This window comes from Monodon monoceros, unplaced genomic scaffold (assembly GCF_005190385.1).
Source record: "Monodon monoceros isolate NGI ecotype Baffin Bay Population unplaced genomic scaffold, NGI_Narwhal_1 Super_Scaffold_3, whole genome shotgun sequence".
Lineage (NCBI taxonomy): Eukaryota > Metazoa > Chordata > Mammalia > Artiodactyla > Monodontidae > Monodon > Monodon monoceros.
In genome coordinates this window covers 63894705-63919098 of record NW_021703780.1, presented here as the reverse complement: position 1 = coordinate 63919098, position 24394 = coordinate 63894705, and the positions used below count along the sequence as shown (strand labels likewise).

Below are 24394 nucleotides of genomic sequence, written 5' to 3'. Positions count from 1 at the left end.
GTAGCTCTCAGGCTCTAGAGCACAGGCTCAGTAGTTGTGGCGCATGGGCTTATTTGCTCCAAGGCATGTGGGATCTTCCCGGACCAGGGCTCGAACCCCTGTCCCCTGCATTAGCAGGAGGATCCTTAACTACTGCGCCACCAGGGAAGTCCCCAGATTAATTCTTAAGGTAAATACCCTGATGAAAAACTTGCAGAATTGATTTTTGAAGTGACCTAGTTATTTAAGGTACTATTCAATTTTCTCCCCCCACTTACCTTTAATAGAATTAGTTAATAATTATGTGGCACTGTATATATGTCAGGTACTTTTCTAAGTGCTTTACATATATTTAATTCTCAAGTCAACTTTTTGACGTAAATGCTATTTTAATTCCTATTTTATAGATGAAACTAAAGTTAACTGACTTGTCCAGGGTAACACAGCAAAGGAGAGTTCCAGCTGGGTTTTTTTTTAAAAATAAATTCATTTTATTTATTTTTATTTTTGGCTGCGTTGGGTCTTTGTTGCTGCGTGCCGGTTTTCTCTAGTTGCGGCAAGTGAGGGCTACTCTTTGTTGTGGTGCGCGGGCTTCTCATTGCGGTGGCTTCCCTTGTTGCAGAGCACATGCTCCAGGCGCGCGGGCCTCAGTAGTTGTGGCACGTGGGCTTCAGTAGTTGTGGCTCACGGGCTCTAGAGTGCAGGCTCAGCAGCTGTGGTGCACAGGTTTAGTTGCTCCGCGGCATGTGGGATCTTCCCAGACCAGGGCTCGAACCTGTGTCTCCTGCATTGGCAGGCAGATTCTTAACCGCTGTGCCACCAGGGAAGCCCTCGAGCTGGGTTTTAAACCCAGGAAGCCTGGCTCCAAAATCCATGCTTTTAACCAGTAAGCTGTGCAGCAAAAGAATGTGAGCAGTATATAGCAAATGGGATTTTTGGTGTTTCTGGTTGGAAATGAACACATCCCTTGTCTCCAGGATCTTGCCACAGCTAGATGGCATACGTGTCCCTTCACTGTAAAACATAGTTGGCAGTGGAAATAGAACATGTTGGTAGGAATCCTGGCTCCTACCTTCCTTGGTAGTCCTCTCTGATGGTCACAGAGCAGTGTTGCATGTGACTTTTATTGTCCAGTGCTTGGCTCTGCAGAGAAGATGGGATTGGCCTAGTGCTGGGTGGAGAGTGTATTTGCAGCCCGTTTCATCCAGTACTGTGACACATGCTTTTGTTTTTTGTTTTCAGTGTGATAGTTTGATTTAAGAAATGTTTATGGAAACAATTTTCAGATGCCATTAACTGAAAAAAAATAAGGTTATTTAATAAAATCTTACTTTGGATTCCAGATGTATACAGCTGCCCTGAATATTCCACACTGATGCAAGAGTGATTGCTCTGTGCATTTCAGTATGTTAAAACAGTGGCATAGTTTTGACTTCTGTCCATTTGTTTTATTTCTAGGAACCCTAAGGACTCTGCAATATGAATAATTCTCTGGAGAACACCATCTCCTTTGAAGAGTACATCCGAGTGAAGGCGCGGTCTGTCCCGCAACACAGGATGAAGGAATTTCTGGACTCGCTAGCCTCTAAGGGGCCAGAAGCCCTTCAGGAGTTCCAGCAGACGGCCACCACTACCATGGTGTACCAACAGGGTGGGAACTGCATTTACACAGACAGCACCGAAGTGGCCGGGTCTTTGCTTGAACTTGCCTGTCCAGTCACCACCAGTGTTCAGCCACAAACCCAGCAAGAACAGCAGATCCAGGTTCAACAGCCACAGCAGGTTCAGGTAAAAGGGAGATAAATGTTGGTGCATCCTATTGAATAGACTTTATTTGCCATCAGGGTTTTGGTTAGTAGAGCATCACGTCTATATACAGATGTCAGAGATTATTTTCACCAAGGGGAGTATTCTGGTTTTTTTTGAAACATTTTATCTTACACAAGGGCTTTCATAGTTAACATAGACTAAAAATATTTGCAACTACTGTAAACTTAAGAGGCTACAGATACTTGCCATTTGCTTTGGAGAACTGAACAGTATAGAAATTAAGAGGTCTTTTGGGACTGGATTTGGATGTGTCACACTGTGTGTGACTGAAGCTCCCCTTCTGTCTGTGTCACCCTGAGCAGATCAAGAACATAGGAGGGCTAATCTTACCTCATTACTAAAAGCATGATATTTGGAACTTTTTACTTAAATGGAAAGGCTCTTATTCATGTAGTTGTATGGTTCCATGACTCAACATCACCTGTAAATTTCTAGGCCTTCATTTGATATTTATAAGCCTCAAGAAATAATGCTAATTGATAATATGCTTACTGAAAGAGGAGAAACTTAATACATTTGCCGAGAAGGTAAGTTTTCCTCTTTAGGGGTCCTTACGTGAAACTAAAACTATCTTACAGTCACAAATGCTGCTTTCTTGCTACTGTCTATTGTGGTTGCATTTCACTTTGCCCTCCATGACTTCCACCAAGAGAATAGGAAAGGGAGTAGAACATGATGGAGAGGCAAGAGTGTGAAGAAGTACGTTTGGTGAGGTAGAAGGTTTTGCCCCTTAGCAGTGTAGGTGAGTATATTGGAAGGACCTGGGCTTTGGAGTTGCATTCCTGGGTTTAAATTTTTTTTTTTTTTTTGCGGTACGCGGGCCTCTCACCGTTATGGCCTCTCCCGTTGAGGAGCACAGGCTCTGGACACGCAGGCTCAGCAGCCATGGCTCACAGGCCTAGCAGCTCCATGGCATGTGGGATCTTCCCGGACCGGGGCACGAACCTGTGTCCCCTGCATCGGCAGGCGGACTCTCAACCACTGCGCCACCAGGGAAGCCCCCTGGGTTTAAATTTGACCTGACGTCTTATTTCTTGATATTTTCTTAATCTTTTTAGTGCTAGTTTTTTCATCTGTCAGTAGGGATAATACAATTTAGTGAGACTGAATGAGATAACAAGAAAGCATCTGGCACATGGAGGGATGCAGTTGTTTATTACAGTCTCTATAAGGAAGGAGGGGTACAGGAAAGGTACAAAGAGAAGGCCTGACTTTTCAGTTGAAGAAATTTTTCTGTTTTTTACTGCTTGGATCTTCTTTTTCGTAAGATTAAACTAGTTTGGGATTTGAGTTTAAAGTGTTTTTTTGAGACTTTACGTTCAAGATAGCTAATTGAGATCATCTATTAGTATCATCATTTTTCCCAAACCCCTTGTAAATTGAAGAAAAAATAAAATAATAAATCCATGAGATAGGTTCAATATGGTGGACTCATAAGAACACATATTTTCCCATCCTCAGTGACTGAAAAGATACTTAAAAAAATTTTTTTTTTAGCAGTGCTGGGAAAAAAAAAATGCCATCAAAGAACCACTAAATCTTAACCTTTAAAAATTGTGAATCATGGGGCTTCCTGGTGGGGAAGCCCGCAACGGGAGAGGCCCCAACGGGAGAGCTCCACAACGGAAGAGGCCATAACAGTGAGAGGCCCACGTACCGCAAAAAAAAAAAAAAAAAAAAAAATTGTGAATCACTATATTGTACACCTGTAACTTATAAAATTGTACAGCAACTAAACTTCACTAAAAATAATAAATAGGGAATGATTTTTTTTTTTTAAACCCAGTAAATCTGGGGAATTGCTGCAAGAGAGAAAGCAAACAGAATCAGGTGATAGAGGAATTCCTCTAAGAGAGAAACTTTTAGGAAAGGTGGAGCAGTTCTCAGGGTCCCCTAATCCGAGAAGTAAAGAATACAAAGAGTAGAAGGCTCCTCTGGGGACCCATGTGTTGGGAGTTTACCAAGGACTTTAAAACATATACACACTCATGTGTCTGCATATGTAGTAGATACCAGGTATAGGATGAAAGTGGCTCTGCTGATCAGTGAGGAAAGGATGTATTCCATTAGTGCAGTAAGGCAGTCTACTCCTCTTTTGGAAATAGATACCTCTCATAATACAGATAAGGTCCAGATGGGTTAAAGGTCAGATAACAAGAAAACAATGAACTATGAAAAGGCAATATAGAAAATTTTTGTAACTTTACGTTGTGGAAAGCCTTCCTAAGGAAAGAAGTAAACTCTGAGACAGCTTTTCCCAATCTTTTTTTACCCTGAAAGAATCTTTGAACTATTTTCAGGTCTCAGGTGACCCCTGCATAAAAATTACTATATTTACAGCCCATGGAATGTTAGCTTGATCAGCAAGTGATATAATAATTCAATAATAATTATCAGTGCTCTTTTGGTAAGAATCATATTTTTTTTTTATGGGTCTACATTTTAGCCAACCTGTTAGGCTACTTTTTTTGTTGTTTTTTTTTGTTTTTTTGCTTTTGCGGTCATGGGCCTCTCACTGTTGTGGCCTCTCCCATTGCGGAGCACAGGCTCCAGACGCACAGGCTCAGCGGCCATGGCTCATGGGCCCAGCCGCTCCGCGGCACGTGGGATCTTCCCGGACCGGGGCACGAACCCGCATCCCCTGCGTCGGCAGGTGGACTCTCAACCACTGCGCCACCAGGGAATAGGCTACTTTTTATGTGTGGTTCCCTTTCCCACACAGGTTATCAATTTTAATTCAAGTTATTTGTGTAGGTAGAGGAAACCTCATTTTTTTCCTTTAAAAAAAAATTTCCTAGTTGAGGGGTTTTTTTTTGCTTTATTCAAGTAGTTCTAAAAAAATCTTACCACAAATTTCTACCGTACAAGTTGCTGAGATATGGTTTGTGGTATATGATATGTGCAAGAGTAGTTTTTATCCCCTTTATTTAAAATTAAAAATGACCTTTTAGGGAATTCCCTGGCGGTCCAGTGGTTAGGACTCCACACTTTCACTGCCAAGGGCCCAGGTTTGATCCCTAGTCAGGAAACTAAGCTCCCACAAGCCGCGTAGCGTGGCTGGAAAAAAAAAAAGACCTTTTAGCCAAGCATTCTTGGACCAAAGGTTAGTTAAGCCTAGCTTACCTTTCCTGAGACTAATTTTTCTTTCCGTTTCATAAATTAAAAAAAATTTTAAGACAAATATATTTTCATAATAACTGGCTTAAGCCAAATGGAATTTAATTTTTCTAAAAGTTGGCTTTGTAGATTTAATTTAAATAAAGATTTTAAGTTGTTATTAATATTACATGAAAGTTGACAATGTTAATAAATCTAAAGCTATCAAAATCATAAGCCAGGAAATTCCCTGGCAGTCCAGTGATTCGGACTTGGCGCTTCCAGTGCAGGTGACCCAGGTTCAGTCCCTGGTGGGGATCCTGCAAGTTGCACAGCGTGGCCAAAAACAAAAACCTAAGTGTCTTAAATACAATAAAAACTTGTTTTAAAAAAAAATCATAAGCCAGACAATATCAATAAATACATGGCTAAAGATACAACTTTATATAAGACTTCGGAAAACCATTTTCTGAGTGACAGAAAATATGGGCCTAGCAGTTACAATTATTTTATAGACGTTTCTTGATCTGTTTTATAGGTCTGTATATTCTTTATTTAAAGGTATAATTTTTTTTAAAATTTTATTTATTTATTTTTGGCTGCATTGGGTCTTCCTTGCTGTGCGCGGGCTTTCTCTAGTTGCGGTGAGTGAGAGCTACTGTTCATTGCAGTGCGCGGGCTTCTCATTGCGGTGGCTTGTCTTGTGGAGCACGGGCTGTAGGGCATGCAGGCTTCAGTAGTTATGGTGCGCGGGCTCTAGAGCACAGGCTCAATTGTTGTGGCGCATGGGCATGTGGGATCTTCCCGGACCAGGGCTCGAACCCGTGTCCCCTGCATTGGCAGACGGATTCTTAACCACTGTGCCACCAGGGAAGTCCTAAAGGTATAATTTTTGGAACTAAAAATAGTACGTGAGGTATAGAGGTTAACTCATCTTCTGATAGCTAGCGTTTGCACCCAAGCTGTCTTAACTCGAGCCTGTGCTCCTAACTAGTGTTTCTAATACACAAGGAACTTAAAAAATAGGAAAAAAAAATGGTCTAGTGGAAAAATGAACAAAGGATATAAATAGATAGTTCATGGGGGAGGAAATACAGATTGTGCTAGTAAGTATGTCAAAAGATGCCTCATGCTTCTGGTGATTATGGAAGTGTAAGTTTTTAAAATGAAATATGTTTTATTTATTAGGTAGGAAGACAGTTATAAAGATTTCACCCAGGGTAGCAAGCGTATAAGAGGATAAATTAGTGTGATTTTCTTGAGATTGAATTTGGCAATACTTGTCAAATGTTTAAATGTGCGTACCTTTGGCCTTGCATTTGTGTTCACAGATAAATGTGTATATAAGGATATTCACTGCCACGTTGCTTATAGTAGTAACACTGGAAACAAGTCAGTCTTTCAGTAAGGGAAATGGCAAATAATGATACAACTGTAGTATGTTGTCCTGTGCAGCCAGAAGAATGAGGTAGATCTGTGTATATTGACAGAGCAGGATGTTTAACAGATTATAGAGTGTCAAAACCAGTTTAGTATCACTGGCTTTTAACATATGTAGAATGTAGTGGTCCTTAAATAGTAGTAATAAAGCCCAAAACAGTAATTGGGCGGCGTAGTGGGGTACTAAGGAGAAGTGCTTGAATTTTTTTTTTTATTAAACATGAACTACTTTTGTAATAAAAAAAAAAGTGTTGCTTGGGAATATTTTGCTTTGAACTTGTATAGGACAATGATTCTTAACCTTTTTTCCCCTGTCCCAGACATCTCCATATGTTTGTGTTTATGTATGAAGCCCTTTGCTAGATGTTTAGGTACAGCATTGAACAGGAAAGACAGAAAGCTCCCTGACCTTGTGGAACATACATTATAGCTGGGAGGGGTTAGATGATGTATAAGATTTTTTAAAATCTTGTTATATAGTGATAAATGCAAAGGAGAAAAACAAAGCAGATGGGGGTGGCCAGGGTAAGCCTTAATATGCTGGTGACTTTTGAGTTAAGACCAAAGAGAGCTGGTGAATGAGCCATATGGTTATCTGAGGAAAGAGCATTCCAAATCAGAAAGCCCTAAGGTGGGAGCTGCTTATTTGAAAAACGGCAGAATGGCTGTGTAACTAGAGTGCACTGAGTGAAAGGATGAGACTAGAGAGGTGACGTGTACACTGAAATATGGAGCTGAACAGACCTGCCTTCTCAATTCAAATGTTAAAAGGCTCTTTGGCTCATAGTATTGCTTCTCAACCTAACCCTTTTGATAAGAATGTAAAATTATGCCTATATTAATGTTATTTGAAATTTCAAAACAATTTATTACCTTGAAGGCAGAGAGTTTTCTAAGTTGCTTTTTAAAAAAATTGCGGTAAAATTAGATTGCTTTTTTAAAACCATCTGTCGCCATCCCAGAGAAGTTTGTTCTGTCCCCAAGAATTTCTCATCTTTCCAGCCTAGAAGCAGCCACATAGCTTGTTAGATTTGACAAAGTAATAATATCCTTAGAACAATGTTAGTGAATTGATGGGAGACAAAGGTCTGTGTCAAAAGTTAATTAGAGTAGCTGTCTGAATAAAACTCACTGTGTCCGTTTACTCTCTGCTACTACCACACTCACACTTTTGGCCCCCAAATGTGTGTTTTTTCCCCCACAATGACCAATTCTTCACACCAGCTGGCTGGCCTATAGTTCAATTCAGTTCTAACACTATCTGCTTGGAGTTAGCGTCAGATCCCCGCAAGTTAAGGGATCAGTTTCACAAGACTGCCCCCCACTTCCGACACTAGTTGCAAGTCCCAGGTTATCTCACCTGTACTTCTGACTAACTGGCTATAAATTGTGGTTCTCCCTGCCCCTCCTTGGGTTTGATGATTTGTCAGAAAAGCTCACAGAACTCAGGGAAACACATTTACCAGTTTATTATATAATTAAGGAAATGATAAAGGATACGGTTGAACAACCAAATAAAGAGATACATGGGGCGAGGTTCTGAAGGGTCGTGAACACAGTAGCTTCTGTCCTCATGGAGTTGGGGTGTACCACCCTCCCAGCACGTGAATGTGCTCACCAACCCAGGTACTCCCTAAACCCCAAACTTTCGGGATTTTTATGGAGGCTACATCATATAGGTATGATTGATTAGTAACTCAATTTCTAGCCCTTCTTCCCTCTGCAGAGAATGGAGGGTGGGGCTGAAAGTACCAAGTTTCTTATTATGGCTTCGTCTTTGAGGTGACCAGCCCTCATCCAGGAGCCCACCAAAGTTGCCTCATTAGAAAATAATATGGTCCTAGCATTTATATTAGCACTTAGGAAATTACAAAGGTCTTAAGAGCTCAGATCAAGAATCAGAGAAAAGACCAAAAATTATATTACAGTATCACAGTAGCATATGTTTATTTAAGATAGGGAGGCACTTTCTTAAGGCAAAAGGAAGAGCTGTCATGTAAATACCTTCACAGTTTGTACAATACCAGGAAGGCCTAAGTTTCCTGTTGTTGATAGGTCTGCCTGAGCTAGGTGAAGGTGGTTCATTTGGAACTTCACTTTCAAGAGCCCTCTTGAGTTGGGTACTTCCTAAAGCATCCACATGGAGTTAAATGTGTATGCCAGAGAGAAGACCCTCTGATGGTGAATTCTAGGAGTCCGGTTTCACTTAGCACCCATAGAATTTCTTGTTTCTTCTCTGTACTTCTATAAGGCAGGAACTGAGGCTTCTTACAAGGCTGGTTCGTCAGCCTGGTCCTGCTAAGTGAAGGATGCTTTGGGGAAGGAGATTTCTCAGCACTTGATTCTTTTGTTGCTAGAGGTAAAGGTCTCAAGCCTTCAGTGGATCAAAGTACAATTCTTCCTCATTTGTCATCCCAACTTCTGTCCCTCTTCCTCTTTCTGCTGTTGCACGTTCCCTCTGTGCTGGGGCAGTCAGTCCCTAACCTCTCACCTCAGTGTAGAATTGCTGAGAGTGAGGAAGGAGGTAATCAAGAGCCAGACTGCCCTTAGACAAACATGAGTTTGATCTGCCTCTGATTCTTTAGATGTATCGTTATAGACAAGTGACTTAACCACTTTGAGTCCGTTTCCTTATCTACGTCATGGAAATAAAAGAATTTATGTTGTAGTTACTTTGAGGATTCCATAAAATGCTAAGTCCTAAGTACACAGCCTGGCACGTAGTAAGCCCTCAATAAATAAATAATAGCCACTGTTGTTTTCTTCTTCCTCTCCTTCTCCTCATTAGTGCCATTCATACCTAGGGCCCCATTTGCTTTTCAAACATTTGAAAAGTAAGTATCCAGACAAATATTTAGAACAAGTATTCCTACTGTGTTGGCAGTTTGCCATTTTTGCTTTTTTTTTTTTTTTAAAAACATAATGTTACAGATGCAGTTCAGATCTCTAATACCCCTCTGTATATCTTTCTCTCCCAAGGTAAATACTATTTTAAAGTTTTCAACTTGTTTTGATATCTTTTGTATCCATCTGAGTTTTGGGTTTTAGAGAATGTGTCTTGGAGGCTGCACAGCCAGGAACAGGACTCAGGTCACATTGCTAGCCTGCCTTGGCAAAGACCTTCAGCCACACCCCTGGGCACAGGTCCTTGTCCTACCATAGTCTCTAAATGGGATTTATGCCATCCTGTTCCATTTCTGCCGCAATCTTCCACTCTCACCAGAAAATGGAGGTTGTGGTTCCTGCTGCCTCATGTTGCTCCATTTTGAGTCCAGATTTCATGCAGTGTGTCTAATTTGGGAAGCCTTGGTCACATGCCTGCACTCTAGCTGCAGGAGAGGTTGGGACAGCGATTCCAGCTTCTGCCTTGGGGAGGCAGAAGTCATAATGTGGTGTATTCTGCAAACAAGGGTTTGCAGCCAAAAACAGGACTGAAATCAGCTGTTCTCTCACTGGCACTTTGTGGGCTGATTGGGGTCCTGATCATCACTTCAGATTGCTAGACTGTTTATTGCCGCCTTTTCTGGCCCTTCATGTACAGTCTTTTTTTTTTTCTTTTTATAATTTTATTGAAGTATAGTTAATTTACAGTGTGTTAATTTCTGCTATACAGCAGAGTGACTCAGTTATACATATATATATTCTTTTTCATATTCTTTTTCCTTTGGCTGCGTTGGGTCTTCGTTGCCCTGTGCTGGCTTTCTCTAGTTACGGTGAGCAGGGGCTACTCTTCGTTGCACAGGTTTCTCATTCTGGTGGCTTCTCTTGTTGCAGAGCATGGGCTCTAGTCGCGTGGGCTCAGTAGTTGTGGCTTGTGGGCTCTAGAACGCAGGCTCAGTAGTTGTGGCACATAGGCTTAGTTGCCCTGTGGCATGTGGGATCTTCCCGGACCAGGGATCGAACCCGTGTCCTCTGCATTGGCAGGCAGATTCTTTTTTTTTTTTTTTTTTTTTTTTGTGGTACACGGGCCTCTCACTGTTGTGGCCTCTCCCATCGCGGAGCACAGGCTCCAGACGCACAGGCTCTGGACGCCATGGCTCACGGGCCCAGCCGCTCTGCGGCATGTGGGATCTTCCCAGACCGGGGCACGAACCCGTGTTCCCTGCATCGGCAGGCGGACTCTCAACCACTGCGCCACCAGGGAAGCCCGGCAGGCGGATTCTTAACCACTGCACCACCAGGGAAGTTCCCGTATTTTTTTCCATTATGGTTTGTCACAGAATATTGAATATAGTTCCCTGTGCTGTACAGTAGGACCTTGTTGTTTACCGGTCCTATATATAATAGTTTATATCTGCTAATCCCAAACTCCCAATACTTCCCTCTCCCACCCCCTCCTCTCCCTTGGCAGCCACAGTCTGTTCTCTATGTCTGTGAGTCTGTTTCTGTTTTGTAGATAAGTTCATTTGTGTCATACTTTAGATTCCACATATAAGTGCTATATATTGTATTTGTCTTCCTCTTTCTTGATTTACTTCCCTTAGTATGATAATCTCTAGGTCCATCCATGTTGCTGCAAATGGTATTATTTCATTCTTTTTAATGGCTGAGTAGTATTCCATTGTGTGTGTGTGTGTGTGTGTGTGTGTGTGTGTACACCACATCTTTTTTATCCATTTATCTGTCAGTGGACACGTCCAGTCTTCTACCCACATTTAAATCTCTTCCCTCACCATATCTACATTCATTTGTATAATAAGAATTTGGTAAATGTTTGATAGTTGGATAAAGATTTTACCACTTTCGGAAGAGCATTTTTTTTTTTTTTTTTGCGGTACACGGGCCTCTCACTGCTGTGGCCCCTCCCGCTGCAGAGCACAGGCTCCGGACGCGCAGGCCCAGCGGCCATGGCTCACGGTCGCAGCCGCTCTGCGGCATGTGGGATCCTCCTGGACCGGGGCACGAACCCGTGTCCCCTGCATCGGCAGGCGGACTCTCAACCACTGTGCCACCAGGGAAGTCCCAGAAGAGCATTTTTTGAACAGTGAAATTGTACCAAGGTTTTGCTGACTAGTTGTTAAAAGGCACAGATATGTTGGGATCCCAAGTGCTGTGATTCCTTACTTAGTGGGGTCTTCTGGCACATTGAGCACTGTTCTCAGTAGTTCCTTCTCAGTGAGACTCAGAATATGAAATAGAATGTAAGCTACATATGTTATTCTAAATTTTCTAGTAGCCTCTTTTATAAAAGGGGGAAAAATGAGGTGAAATTGCCTTGTTAAAATCACATTTTATTTAAACTAACATTATTTCAACATGTACTCAGTCTTATATTATTGATGAACGATTTTACCATTTTTTTTGGCACAAATCTTTGAAATCTGATTGTGCTTTGAACTTGTAAGCACATTGTAATTTGGACTAACCACATTTTAAGTGATTGCTAAGTACATGTAACTAATGGATATTGGACCAAAATTGTTTATGAAGTGGAATTCAGAAATTGACCCATCACACTCATCCAGTTTATTCTTGTTTAAATAAAATACTGGTTTTATACTCAAAGTAGCCAAAAACAAAATAAAACAAAAAAAAATCCAAAAATGGTATTAGATATGTATTTTTTTTAGTGTCAGTGATTGTTTGGAAGAAAAGATTCCTAAGAGGGGTAATATATATATTACTTCATGGTTTCTCATTGTTCCTTAGTTGGAGTACTTAGTCCTTCTGTTGTGTTGAGCTCTGTATTGCTTAGGTTCTGAATGACAGAGGAAAAGGAAATAGATTATTCATCTGCAAACAGGTTAGGAACCTAGACAAGTGAGGTCCAATAAAACTTATACACTAATGGTTATCAGACTATAGGGTACATTAGAATCACCTTGAAGGTTTCTTAAAACAAAAATGGCTCCCCCCTCCCAATTCTAATTCAGTTGGTCTGGGGTCACTTCTGAGAATTTGCATGCCCCCTGCCCCCCAGTTTTATTGAGATATAATTGACATGCAGCACTGTGTAAGTTTAAGATGTAGAGCTCAATGATTTGATTTACATAGATTGTGAAATGGTAACCATAGCAAGTTTAGTTAATATCTGTCATCTCATATACAGAAAAAGGAAAGAATATTTTTTCCTTTGTGATGAGAACTCAAGGATTTGCTCTCTCTCTTTTTTTTTTTTAAAATTTCATTTATTTATTTATTTATTTTTGACTGTGTTGGGTCTTCGTTTCTGTGCGAGGGCTTTCTCTAGTTGCAGCAAGCGGGGGCCACTCTTCATTGCGGTGCGCGGGCCTCTCACTGTTGCGGCCTCTCTTGTTGCAGAGCACAGGCTCCAGACGTGCAGGCTCAGTAGTTGTGGCTCACGGGCCCAGTTGCTCCGCAGCATGTGGGATCTTCCCAGACCAGGGCTCGAACCCGTGTCCCCTGCATTGGCAGGCAGACTCTCAACCACTGCGCCACCAAGGAAGCCCAAGGATTTACTCTCTTAACTTTCATGTTCACCATATAGCAATCTTAACTATAGTTATCATGTTGTGCTTTATATCCCTAGTACTTAGTTATCTTATGACTGGAAATGTGTACCTTTTGACCACCTTCATCCAATTCCTCCTCCCTCTGCCCCCTGCCTCTTGTAGCCACAAATCTGATCTCTTTTTCTGAGTTTGGTTGGGGTTTTGTTTGTTTTTTACATTTTACATATATTGTAAACGAGATCATGTGGTACTTGTCTTTCTCTGTCTGATTTATTTCACTTAGCATAATGCCCTCAGCATCCATCCACGTTGTCACAAAGGGCAGAATTTCCTCCCTTTTTATGGCTGAATAATATCCATGGTATATATATATTCCAGAACTTCTTTATCCATTCATCCATTGATGGACGCTTAGATTGTTCCCATGTCTTGGCCATTGTAAATAATGCTGCTTTGAATATGGGGATGCAGATATCTCTTCAACAGTCTTTTCGTTTCCAGAGAATACGCATTTTTAACAAATTCCAGGTTGATGCTGATGCTACTGAGCTGTGGACCACATTCAGACATACTTTCTGAAAAACTTATGTACTCAGTCAAATAAAGAATCTAGGAAAGAAGTCATGAGAACAAAAGAAACAGAACCAGCTCAGAGTTGAGATCGAAATCCCAGTCTGTACAGAAGACCCAGAATGCAGTCTGTCCAGGTTGAAATAGGAAGTCAGAATGCTCAAGAAGAAAGTAATTAGCACTGTACATACTATGTGATTAAGAACGCAGAAGTATAGTTATTTAAAGTATATCTCTTCTGATCAACAGGGGGAAAAAAAAGCAATTAAAAACTCTGGAAAAGGTGGTGGGGAGAGCTGAATGAGAAGTAACGATTCAAATGTGAAAGGAACTTGAAATATAATGTGATTTATGAGGGATTGATAGAAGGTAAGAAACAGTGCTTTTGGAAACAGTGAAACCAAATTCATTCCCCTAGAAATGTCCCCCTCCTCCATTGATGTATCACTTTTCTAGCATATACATGTCTTTGGGATGCTCTTTTTCCTTTTCGTATTTCTTTAGAATCCTTTTAGATCTAGGCTTAAGTTTCAAACTGCCTTTTTTTCTTTAATTTTTTGTTTAGTTATCAGTTTGTTTTCTGTGACAATTTACCTAGGTATTTTAACCTTGAAAATTAAACAGTTAATAAAGCACAATACCAACCTCTGAATGCCTTTCTTAGATTTTTGTCTTTTCTTTCTTTTTTTTAAAAGAGGAATCTTGTAGGAGCTTTTTTTTTTTTAAATAAATTTATTTATTTATTTATGGCCGCATTGGGTTTTCATTGCTGTGCACAGGCTTTCTCTAGTTGTGGCGAGCAGGGGGCTGCTCTTTGTTGCAGTGTGCAGGCTTCTCTTGTTGTGGAGCACGGGCTGTAGGCGCGTGAGCTTCTGTAGTTTTGGCACACAGTCTTCAGTAGTTGTGGCTTGCGGGCTCTACAGCACAGGCTCAGCAGTTGTGGTGCACGGGCTTAGTTGCTCTGTAGCACATGGGATCTTCCCAGACCAGGGCTCGAACCCGTGTCCCCTGCATTGGCAGGTGGATTATTAACCACTGCACCACCAGGGAAGTCCCTAGGAGCTTTCTTAGTGTGAAGAAATACTCAACGTTCAGCTATTCCTTCAATTCACTTTTTTAAAAAAATTAATTTATTTTTGTCTGTGTTGGGTCTTCGTTGCTGCATGCGGGCTTTCTGTAGGTGCGGTGAGCGGGGGCAGCTCTTCGTTGCGGTGTGTGGGCTTCTCATTGCGGTGGCTTCTCTTGTTGCCGAGCACGGGCTCTTGGCACGTGGGCTCTAGAGCACAGGCTTGGTAGTTGTGGCACACGGGCTTAGTTGCTCTGTGGCACATGGGATCTTCCTGGACCAGGGCTGAAACCCGTGTCCCCTGCATTGTCAGGCGGATTTGTAATCACTGCGCCACCAGGGAAGCCCCCTTCAATTCACTTTTAATTTTCTTTCCTCCTAAGTTCAAGTAAAATTTAAAAAAAAAAAAGAATTTTTTTTTTTACTCCACTAAGGTTACAGACTTTCACTATGACTATGCAGTAATTATCTAACCGGATAAAGTTATGTTTTTATATAACTAAAAAATATGAAGGAGGTTAATACAAATAACGTTTAATTTCTTATTGACTTATCCTTATGGGTAAAGGTTATAAACACATAATTGATACCTTATCCAATATCTTGACATTGGTAAGGAAATGTCAGAAAGTGCTTTAACTTTTACTCCCCTAATTTTAACTTCTAACTACTTTGGATATAAAGTGGCATCAGATTATTTGTACCTGTTTGTTCTGTAGTGAGGGGTAAATGCCTTCAGTTCTGATTCCTTAGTATTTTTGCTAACTTATTTCTTTTGGAAGATTGAATATTGATAAATTGTTTCTAAGAAAAGTCAATTTAAAGAGATACAGTAAATGAATGAACTACAATAACCAGATTTTTGACATCTTGTTTTTAAGCAAGTAATAATATAGTTTAAAAACATACTCTGTTGGGACTTCCCTGGTGGCGCAGTGGTTAAGAATCTGCCTGCCAATGCAGGGGACACGGGTTCGAGCCCTGGTCTGGGAAGATCCCACATGCCTTAGAGCAACTAAGCCCGTGCACCACAACTGCTGAGCCTGTGCTCTAGAGTCCACAAGCCACAACTGCTGACCCCATGTGCCACAATGAATGAAGCCCGTGCGCCTAGAGCCTGTGCTCTGCAACAAGAGAAGCCACCTCAATGAGAAGCCCGCACACCTCAACGAAGAGTAGCCCCCACTCTCTGCAACTAGAGAAAAGCCCGCGCACAACGATGAAGACCCCACTCAGTCCAAACAAACAAACAAAAAAACCCCATACTATGTGTTTAACTCTACAACAGTGGTTCTTAAAGCGTAGTTCAGGGACTGGTAGTCCCCAACTCCCTTTCAGGGTTCCTCAGAGTTAAGGCTGTTTTTTTAAAATAATTAATTAATGGATTGATTGATTGACTGCGTTGGGTCTTTGTTGCTGTGCGGGCTTTCTCTAGTTGCGGCGAGCAGGGGCTACTCTTTGTTGCAGTGCGTGGGCTTCTCATTGCAGTGGCTTCTCTTTGTTGTGGACCACAGGCTCTAAGGCACTTGGGCTCAGTAGTTGTGGCTTGTGGGCTCTAGAGTGCAGGCTCAGTAGTTGTGGCGCATGGGCTTAGTTGCTCCACAGCATGTGGGATCTTCCCGGACTAAGGCTCAAACCCGTGTCCCTTCCGTTGGCAGGCAGATTCTTAACCACTGTGCCACCAGGGAAGTCCATGGCTGTTTTTATTATAATATGAAGATGTTTTTTTGCCTTTTTCACTCTCGTTCTCTCATGAGTGTACAGTGGAGTTTTGCAGGGGCCATGTATGATGTGTCACAATAGATTGAATGCAGAAGCAAGTATGAGAATGCAGTTGTCTTCAGTTAAGTCAGCCATTAAAGAGATTTGCAGAGATGTAAAATAATGCAGTGATTATTATAAATTTTTTGTTTTGGCAAATAATTTTTCATAAGAATATGTTATTTATGTTGACATTTATATTGGTTTATGCAGTGATTTTTTTTGGAATTTTTGAATTTTATTTTTTTATACAGCAGGTTCTTATCAGTTATCCATTTTATACATATTACTGTATATATGTCAATCCCAATCTCCCAGTTCATCACACCACCACCACCCCCCCACCCCCCACCCCCCGCACCACTTTCCCCCCTTGGTGTCTATACGTTTCTTCTCTACATCTGTGTCTCTATTTCTGCCCTGCAAACCGGTTCATCTGTACCATTTTTCTAGGTTCCATATATATGCGTTAACATACTATATTTGTTTTTCTCTTTCTGACTTACTTCACTCTGTATGACAGTCTCTAGATCCATCCACGTCTCTACAAATGACCCAATTTCGTTCCATTTTATGGCTGAGTAATAGTCCATTGTATATATATACCACATCTTCTAATTCTTCTTTATCCATTAGTCTGTCGATGGGCATTTAGGTTGCTTCCATGTCCTGGCTATTGTAAATAGTGCTGCAATGAACATTGGGTGCATGTGTCTTTTTGAATTATGTTTTTCTCTGGGTAGATGCCCAGTGGTGAGATTGCTAGTTCATACAGTAATTCTATTTTTAGCTTTTTAAGGAACCTCCATACTGTTCTCCATGGTGGCTGTATCAATTTACATTCCCACCAACAGTGCAAGAGGGTTCCCTTTTCTCCACACCCTCTCCAGCATGTTGTTTGTAGATTTTCTGATGATGCCCATTCTAACTGGTGTGAGATGATACCTCATTGTAGTTTTGATTTGCATTTCTCTAATAATTAGTGATGTTGAGCAGCTTTTTTTTTTGTTTGCTGTACGCGGGCCTCTCACCGCTGTGGCCTCTCCCGTTGCGGAGCACAGGCTCCAGACGCGCAGGCTCAGCGACCATGGCTCACGGGCCCAGCCGCTCTGTGGCATGTGGGATCCTCCTGGACCAGGGCACGAACCCACGTCCCCTGCATTGGCAGGCGGACCCTCAACCACTGCGCCACCAGGGAAGCCCTGTTGAGCAGCTTTTCATGTGCTTCTTGGCCATCTTTATGTCTTCTTTGGAGAAATGTCTATTTAGGTCTTCTGCCCATTTTTGGATTGGGTTTTTTTTTTTTAAATGTTGAGCTGCATGAGCAGTTTTTGGAGATTAATCCTTTGTTGATTCATTTGCAAATATTTTCTCCCATTTCGTCTTGTTTGTAGTTTCCTTTGCTGTGCAAAAGCTTTTAAGTTTCATTAGGTCCCATTTGTTTATTTTTGTTTTTATTTTCATTACTCTAGGAGGTGGATCGAAAAAGATCTTGCTGTGATTTATGTCAAAGAGTTCTTCCTATGTTTTCCTCTAAGAGTTTTATAGTGTCCGGTCTTACATTTAGGTCTCTAATCCATTTTGAGTTTATTTTTGTGTATGGTGTTAGGGAGTGTTCTAATTTCATTCTTTTACATGTAGCTGTCCAGTTTTCCCAGCACCACTTATTGAAGAGACTGTCTTTTCTCCATTGTATATTCTTGCCTCCTTTGTCATAGATTAGTTGACCATAGGTGTGTGGGTTTATCTCTGGGCTTTCTATGCTGTTCCATTGATCTATATTTCTGTTTTTGTGCCAGTACCATATTGTCTTGATTACTGTAGCCTTGCAGTATAGTCTGAAGTCAGAGAGTCTGATTCCTCCAGCACTGTTTTTTTCCCCTCAAGACTGCTTTGGCTATTTGGGGCCTTTTGTGTCTCCATACAAATTTTAAGATTTTTTGTTCTAGTTTTGTAAAAAATGCCACTGGTTAATTTGATAGGGATTGCATTGAATCTGCAGATTGCTTTGGATAGTATAGTCATTTTCACAATATTGATTCTTCCAATCAAAGAACACGGTATATCTCTCCATCTGTTTGTGTCATCTTTGATTTCTTTTTATTTTTAATTAATTAATTAATTAATTTTTGGTTGCATTGGGTCTTCGTTGCTGAGTGCAGGCTTTCTCTCTAGTTGCAGCAAGTGGGGGCTACTCTTTGTTGTGGTGCGCTAGCTTCTTATTGCGGTGGCTCTTCTTTGTTGCAGAGCATGGGCTCTAGGCGCACGGGCTTCGGTAGTTGTGGCTCGCAGGCTCTAGAGCGCTGGCTCAGTAGTTGTAGTGCATGGGCTTAGTTGCTCTGTGGCATGTGGTATCTTCCTGGACCAGGGCTCGAGCCCACATCCCCTGCATTGGCAGGCAGATTCTTAACCACTGCACCACCAGGGAAGCCTCATCTTTGATTTCTTTCATCAGTGTCTTATAGTTTTCTGAGTACAGGTCTTTTACCTCCTTAGGTGGTTTTTTCCCTAGATATTTTATTCTTTTTGTTGCAGTGGTGAATGGGATTGTTTCCTTAATTTCTCTTTCTGATCTTTCATTGTTAGTGTATCGGAATGCAAGAGATTTTTGTGTATTAATTTTGTATCCTGCAGCTTTACCAAATTCATTGATTAGCTCTAGTAGCTTTCTGGTGGCATCTTTAGGATTCTCTATGTATAGTATCATGTCATCTGCAAACAGTGACAGTTTTACTTCTTTTCCAATTTGTATTCCTTTTATTTCTTTTTCTTCTCTGAGTGCCGTGGCTAGGACTTGCAAAACTGTGTTGAATAATAGTGGTGAGAGTGGACATCCTTGTCTTGTTCCTGATCTTAGAGGAAATGCTTTCAGTTTTTCACCATTGAGAATGATGTTTGCTGTGGGTTTGTCATATATGGCCTTTATTATGTTGAGGTAGGTTCCCTCTGTGCCCACTTTCTGGAGAGTTTTTGTCATAAATGGCTGTTGAATTTTGTCAAAAGCTTTTTCTGCATCTCTTGACATGATCTTATGGTTTTTATTCTTTACTTTGTTAATATGGTATATTACATTGATTGATCTGCATATATTGAAGAATCCTTGCATCCCTGGCATAAATCTCACTTGATCATGATGTATGATCCTTTTAATGTGTTGTTGGATTCTGTTTGCTAGTATTTTGTTGAGGATTTTTGCATCTATATTCATCAGTGATACTGTTCTCTAATTTTCTTTTTATGTAGTATCTTTGTCTGGTTTTTGTATCAGGGATGGTGGTGGCCTCATAGAATGAGTTTGGGAGTGTTCCTTCCTCTGCAATTTTTTGGAAGAGTTTGAGAAAGATGAGTGTTAGCTCTTCTTTAAATGTTTGACAGAATTCACTGGTGAAGCCATCTGGTCCTGGACTTTTGTTTGTTGGAAGATTTTTAATCACAGTTTCAATTTCATTACTTGTGACTGGTCATATTTTCTATTTCTTCCTGATTCATTCTTGGAAGATTATACCTTTCTAAGGATTTGTCAGTTTCTTCCAGGTTGTCCATTTTATTGACATAGAGTTGCTTATAGTAGTCTCTTATGATGCTTTGTATTTCTGCCGTGTCCGTTGTAGCTTCTTTTTCATTTCTAATTTTCTTGATTTGAGTCCTCTCCCTCTTTTGCTTGATGAGTCTGGCTAAAGGTTTATCAATTTTCTTTATCTTCTCAAAGAACCAGCTTTTGGTTTTATTGATCTTTGCTATTGTTTTCTTTGTTTCTATTTCATTTATTTCTGCTCTGATCTTTATGATTTCTTTCCTTCAACTAACTTTGGGTTTTGTTTGTTCTTTCTCTAGTTCCTTTAGGTGAAAGGTTAGATTGTTTATTTGAGATTTTTCTTGTTTGTTGAGGCAGGCTTGTATTGCTATAAACTTCCCTCTTAGAACTGCTTTTGCTGCATCCCATAGGTTTTGGATCGTCATGTTTTCATTGTCATTTGTCTCTAGGTATTTTTTGATTCCTCTTTGATTTCTTCAGTAATCTCTTGGTTATTTAGTAATGTATTCTTTAGCCTCCATGTGTTTGTGTTTTTTACATTTTTTCCCCTGTAATGAATTTCTAATCTCATAGCATTGTGGTCAGAAAAGATGCTTGATATGATTTCAGTTTTCTTAAATTTACCAAGGCTTGATTTTTGATGCAAGATGTGATCTATCGTGGAGAATGTTCCATGTGCCCTTGAGAAGGAAAGTGTAATCTGCGGTTTTTGGATGGAATGTCCTGTAAATATCAATTAAATCTATCTGGTCTATTGTGTTATTTAAACCTTATGTTTCCTTATTAATTTTCTGTCTGGATGATCTGTCCATTGGTGTAAGTGAGGTGTTAAAGTCCCCCACTGTTATTGTGTTACTGTCGATTTCCTCTTTTATAGCTGTTAGCAGTTGTTTTATGTATTGCAGTGCTACTGTGTTGGGTGCATATATATTTATAATTGTTATGTCTTCTTCTTGGAATGATCCCTTGATCATTATGTAGTGTCCTTCCTTGTCTCTTGTAACATTCTTTATTTTAAAGTCTATTTCATCTGATATGAGTATGCTACTCCAGCTTTCTTTTGATTTCCATTTGCATGGAATATCTTTTTCCATCCCCTCACTTTCAGTCTGTATGTGTCCCTAGGTCTGAAGTGGGTCTTTTGTAGACAGCATATATATGGGTCTTGTTTTTGCATCCATTCAGCGACCCTGTGTCTTTTGGTTGGAGCATTTAATCCATTCACATTTAAGGTAATTATCAATATGTATGTTCCTATTACCATTTTCGTAATTGTTTTGGGTTTGTTTTTGTAGGTGCTTTTAATTTTCTTGTGTTTCCCGCTTAGAGAAGTTCCTTTAGCATTTGCTGTAGAGCTGGTTTGATGGTGCTGAATTCTCTTAGCTTTTGCTTGTCTGTAAAGCTTTTGATTTCTCCATCAAATCTGAATGAGATCCTTGCCGGGTCGAGTTATCTTGGTTGTAGGTTCTTCTCTTTCATCCCTTTAAATATGTCATGCCACTCCCTTCTGGCTTGTAGAGTTTCTGCTGAGAAATCAGCTGTTAACCTTATGGAAGTTCCCTTGTATGTTATTTGTCGTTTTTGCCTTGTTGCTTTCAATAATTTTTCTTTGTCTTTAATTTTTACCAATTTGATGGTAAAAATCTTGGCGTGTTTCTCTTTGGGTTTATCCTACCTGAGACTCTCTGCACTTCCTAGACTTGGGTGGATATCTCCTTTCCTGTGTTAGGGAAGTTTTTGACTATAATCTCTTCAAATATTTTCTCAGCTCCTTTCTCTCTCTTCTCCTTCTGGGACCCCTATAATGTGAATGTTATTGTGTTTAATGTTGTCCCAAAGGTCTCTTAGGTTGTCTTCATTTCTTTTCATTCTTTTTTCTTTATTCTGTTCTGTCGCAGTGAATTCCACCATTCTGTCTTCCAGGTCACTTATCTGTTGTTCTGCCTCAGTTATTTTGCTATTGATTCCTTTTAGTGTATTTTTCATTTCAGTTATTGTATTGTTCATCTCTGTTTGTTCTTAATTCTTCTAGGTCTTTGTTGAACATTTCTTGCATCTTCTTGATCTTTGCCTCCATTCTTTTTCCAAGGTCCTGGATCATGTTCACTATCATTATTCTGAATTCTTTCTCTGGAAGGTTTCCTATCTCCACTTCATTTAGTTGTTTTTCTGGGGTTTTATCTTGTTCCTTCGCCTGGTACAAAGTCCTCTGCCTTTTCATTTTGTCTATCTTTCTGTGAATGTGGTTTTCTTTCCACAGGCTGCAGAATTGTAGTTCTTCTTACTTCTGCTCTATGTGGTGATTTTTAATGAATTAATATTTTTCTAAGTTTCCTAGTTTAATTTTGTTATACAGTAAGAATTGTTATCTATGCTCGTGTAAACAAAAGCTCTTTGGGGTTGGTCCTCAATCATTTTTTGAAAGGGTGCTGAGACCAAAGAGCTTGAAAACTGCTTTTTTGTAATAATTGGCTTCACCATTTCCTCTAGTCCTTGGTATAAAGCACTGATTCTCCAACTTGAGCATGCATCAGTCACCTGGAAGACTTGTTAAGATACAGATTGCTGGGCCCATTCCTAGAGTTTCTGGTTTAATAGTTCTGAGCTGTGACCTGAAAGTTTGTATTTCTGATAATTGCCAGTGTGATGATGATGTTGGCCTGGAAACTACATTTTGAGACTCACTGGTGTAAAGAAATATTGCTTATGAGGAAGAAAACCTACTTTTTGAACATCTACTATGTGTCAGTAAACATTATTTTATGCTCATGACAACTCTGTAAGGAGGTAGGCATTCTCCCCCTTTTTATTGTACCTCAGGAAACTGAAACTTAGAGGACTCACAGCCAGGAAAGTACATCAGCACTTCAAGTCTGTTCACTTCAAGTCTGTTCTTAAGGCCTATGCTCTTTTTTTTTTTTTTTTTTTTTAATATTTATTTATTTGTTTATTTGGCTGCGCCAGGTCTTAGTTGTGGCACGCGGGATCTTCATTGCACCATGTGGGATCTTCATTGCAGCACACGAATCTTTTAGTTGTGAGATGCGGGCTCTTTAGTTGTGGCATGCTAAGTCTTTGTTGTGGCATGTGGTATCTAGTTCCCTGACCAGGGAATGAGCCCAGACCCCCTGCATTGGGAGCGTGGAGTCTTAGCCACTGGACCACCAGGGAAGTCCCAAGGCCTATGCTCTTTACACAGCCTCTTCCTTGCTTTTTTTTTTTTTTTTAAATCAGTAGTGGCTTTAATGAGATGTAATTCTCATATCAAATAATTCAGTCATTTCCATGTAAAGCATGCAACTTAGTAGTTTTTAGTCTATTCACAGAGTTGTGCAGCCATTACCACATCAATTTTAGAACATTCTCATCACCTCCAGAAAGAAACCCTGTAGCCATTAGCAGTTACTTCTTATTTTCCCCAGTCCCTGTGTCCTGGACAACCACTAATCTACTTTCTATTTCTATAGATTTGCCTGTTTTGGACATTCATATTAATGGAATCATACAATATGTAGTCTTTTGTGACTGACTTCATTTAGCATAATGTTTTCAGGGTTCATCTGTGTTGTAGCATTTTATCAAAATTTTATGTTTTTCTTACTAAACAACATGCTGTTGTATGGAAGTACTACATTTTATTTATCCATCAGTTGATAGATATTTGGGTTGTTTCCACTTTTTGGTTATTTTAAATAATGCTGTTATTAACATTCATGTCCACGTTCTTTTTTAAAATATTTATCAATTTCTTTATTTGGCCACGTTGGGTCTTAGTTGTGCATATGGTATCTTTCGTTGTGGCGTGCAGGCTATTCATTGTGGCACCTGGGCTCAGTAGTTGCGGCACGTGGGATCTTGAGCTCATGGGCTCGGTTGCCTCGCCACATGTGGGGTCTTAGTTCCCTGACCAGGGATCAAACCCATGTCCCCTGCATTGGAAGGCAGATTCTTAACCACTGGACTATCAGGGAAGTCCCTCATGTCCAAGTTTTTACATGAGTATAGTTTCTGTTTCTCTTGAGTATATAACTAGGAGTGAAACTGCTAGGTCATATGGTGTGGTTTTCATATCTTTGTCATATGCTATGTTTAACCTTTTGATGATCTGCCAGGCTTTTGTTTGTTTGTTTTTTAAAGTATGTTATAAATTTATTTATTTTTATTTTTGGCTGAATTGGGTCTTTGTTGCTGCGTGTGGGCGTTCTCTAGTTGTGGCTTGCGGGCTCAGTAGTTGTGGCACATGGGCTTAGTTGCTCCACGGCATGTGGGATCTTCCTGGACCAGGGCTCAAACTTGTGTCCCCTGCATTGGCAGGCAGATTCTTAACCACTGCGCCACCAGGGTAGTCCCTGCCAGACTTTTTTCCAAAGCAGCTACACCATTTTACATTCCCACCAGCAGTGTATGAGAATTCCAATTTTTTCACATCCTTGCCAACATTTGTTATCTTATTTATTTATTTATTTATTTATTTATTTTATTTTATTTATTTATTTATTTATTTATTTATGGTTGTGTTGGGTCTTCCTTGCTGTGCGTGGGCTTTCTCTAGTTGCAGCGAGTGCGGGCTAACTCTGTTGCAGTGCGCAGGTTTCTCATTGGGGTGGCTTCTCTTGTTGCAGAGCATAGCTCAGGCTGTAGTTGTGTGGGCTTCTGTCATTATGGCTCACCCGCTGTAGAGCGCAGGCTCAGCAGTTATGGCAC

At 40.4% G+C, this 24394-nt stretch overlaps 1 protein-coding gene across 2 annotated transcripts in view; it reads left to right on the top strand.

Annotated features, from left to right (window-relative positions):
• QRICH1 (glutamine rich 1) overlaps window positions 1-24394 on the top strand; it is a 54608-nt gene that overhangs the window by 10425 nt on the left and 19789 nt on the right. For both annotated transcript variants that reach the window (XM_029241765.1, XM_029241766.1), the window contains exon 2: window positions 1438-1767. In XM_029241765.1, coding sequence (XP_029097598.1) covers window positions 1459-1767 — 309 coding nt within the window. In that variant the 5' untranslated portion in view covers window positions 1438-1458. The remainder of the gene's footprint in view (window positions 1-1437; window positions 1768-24394) is intronic.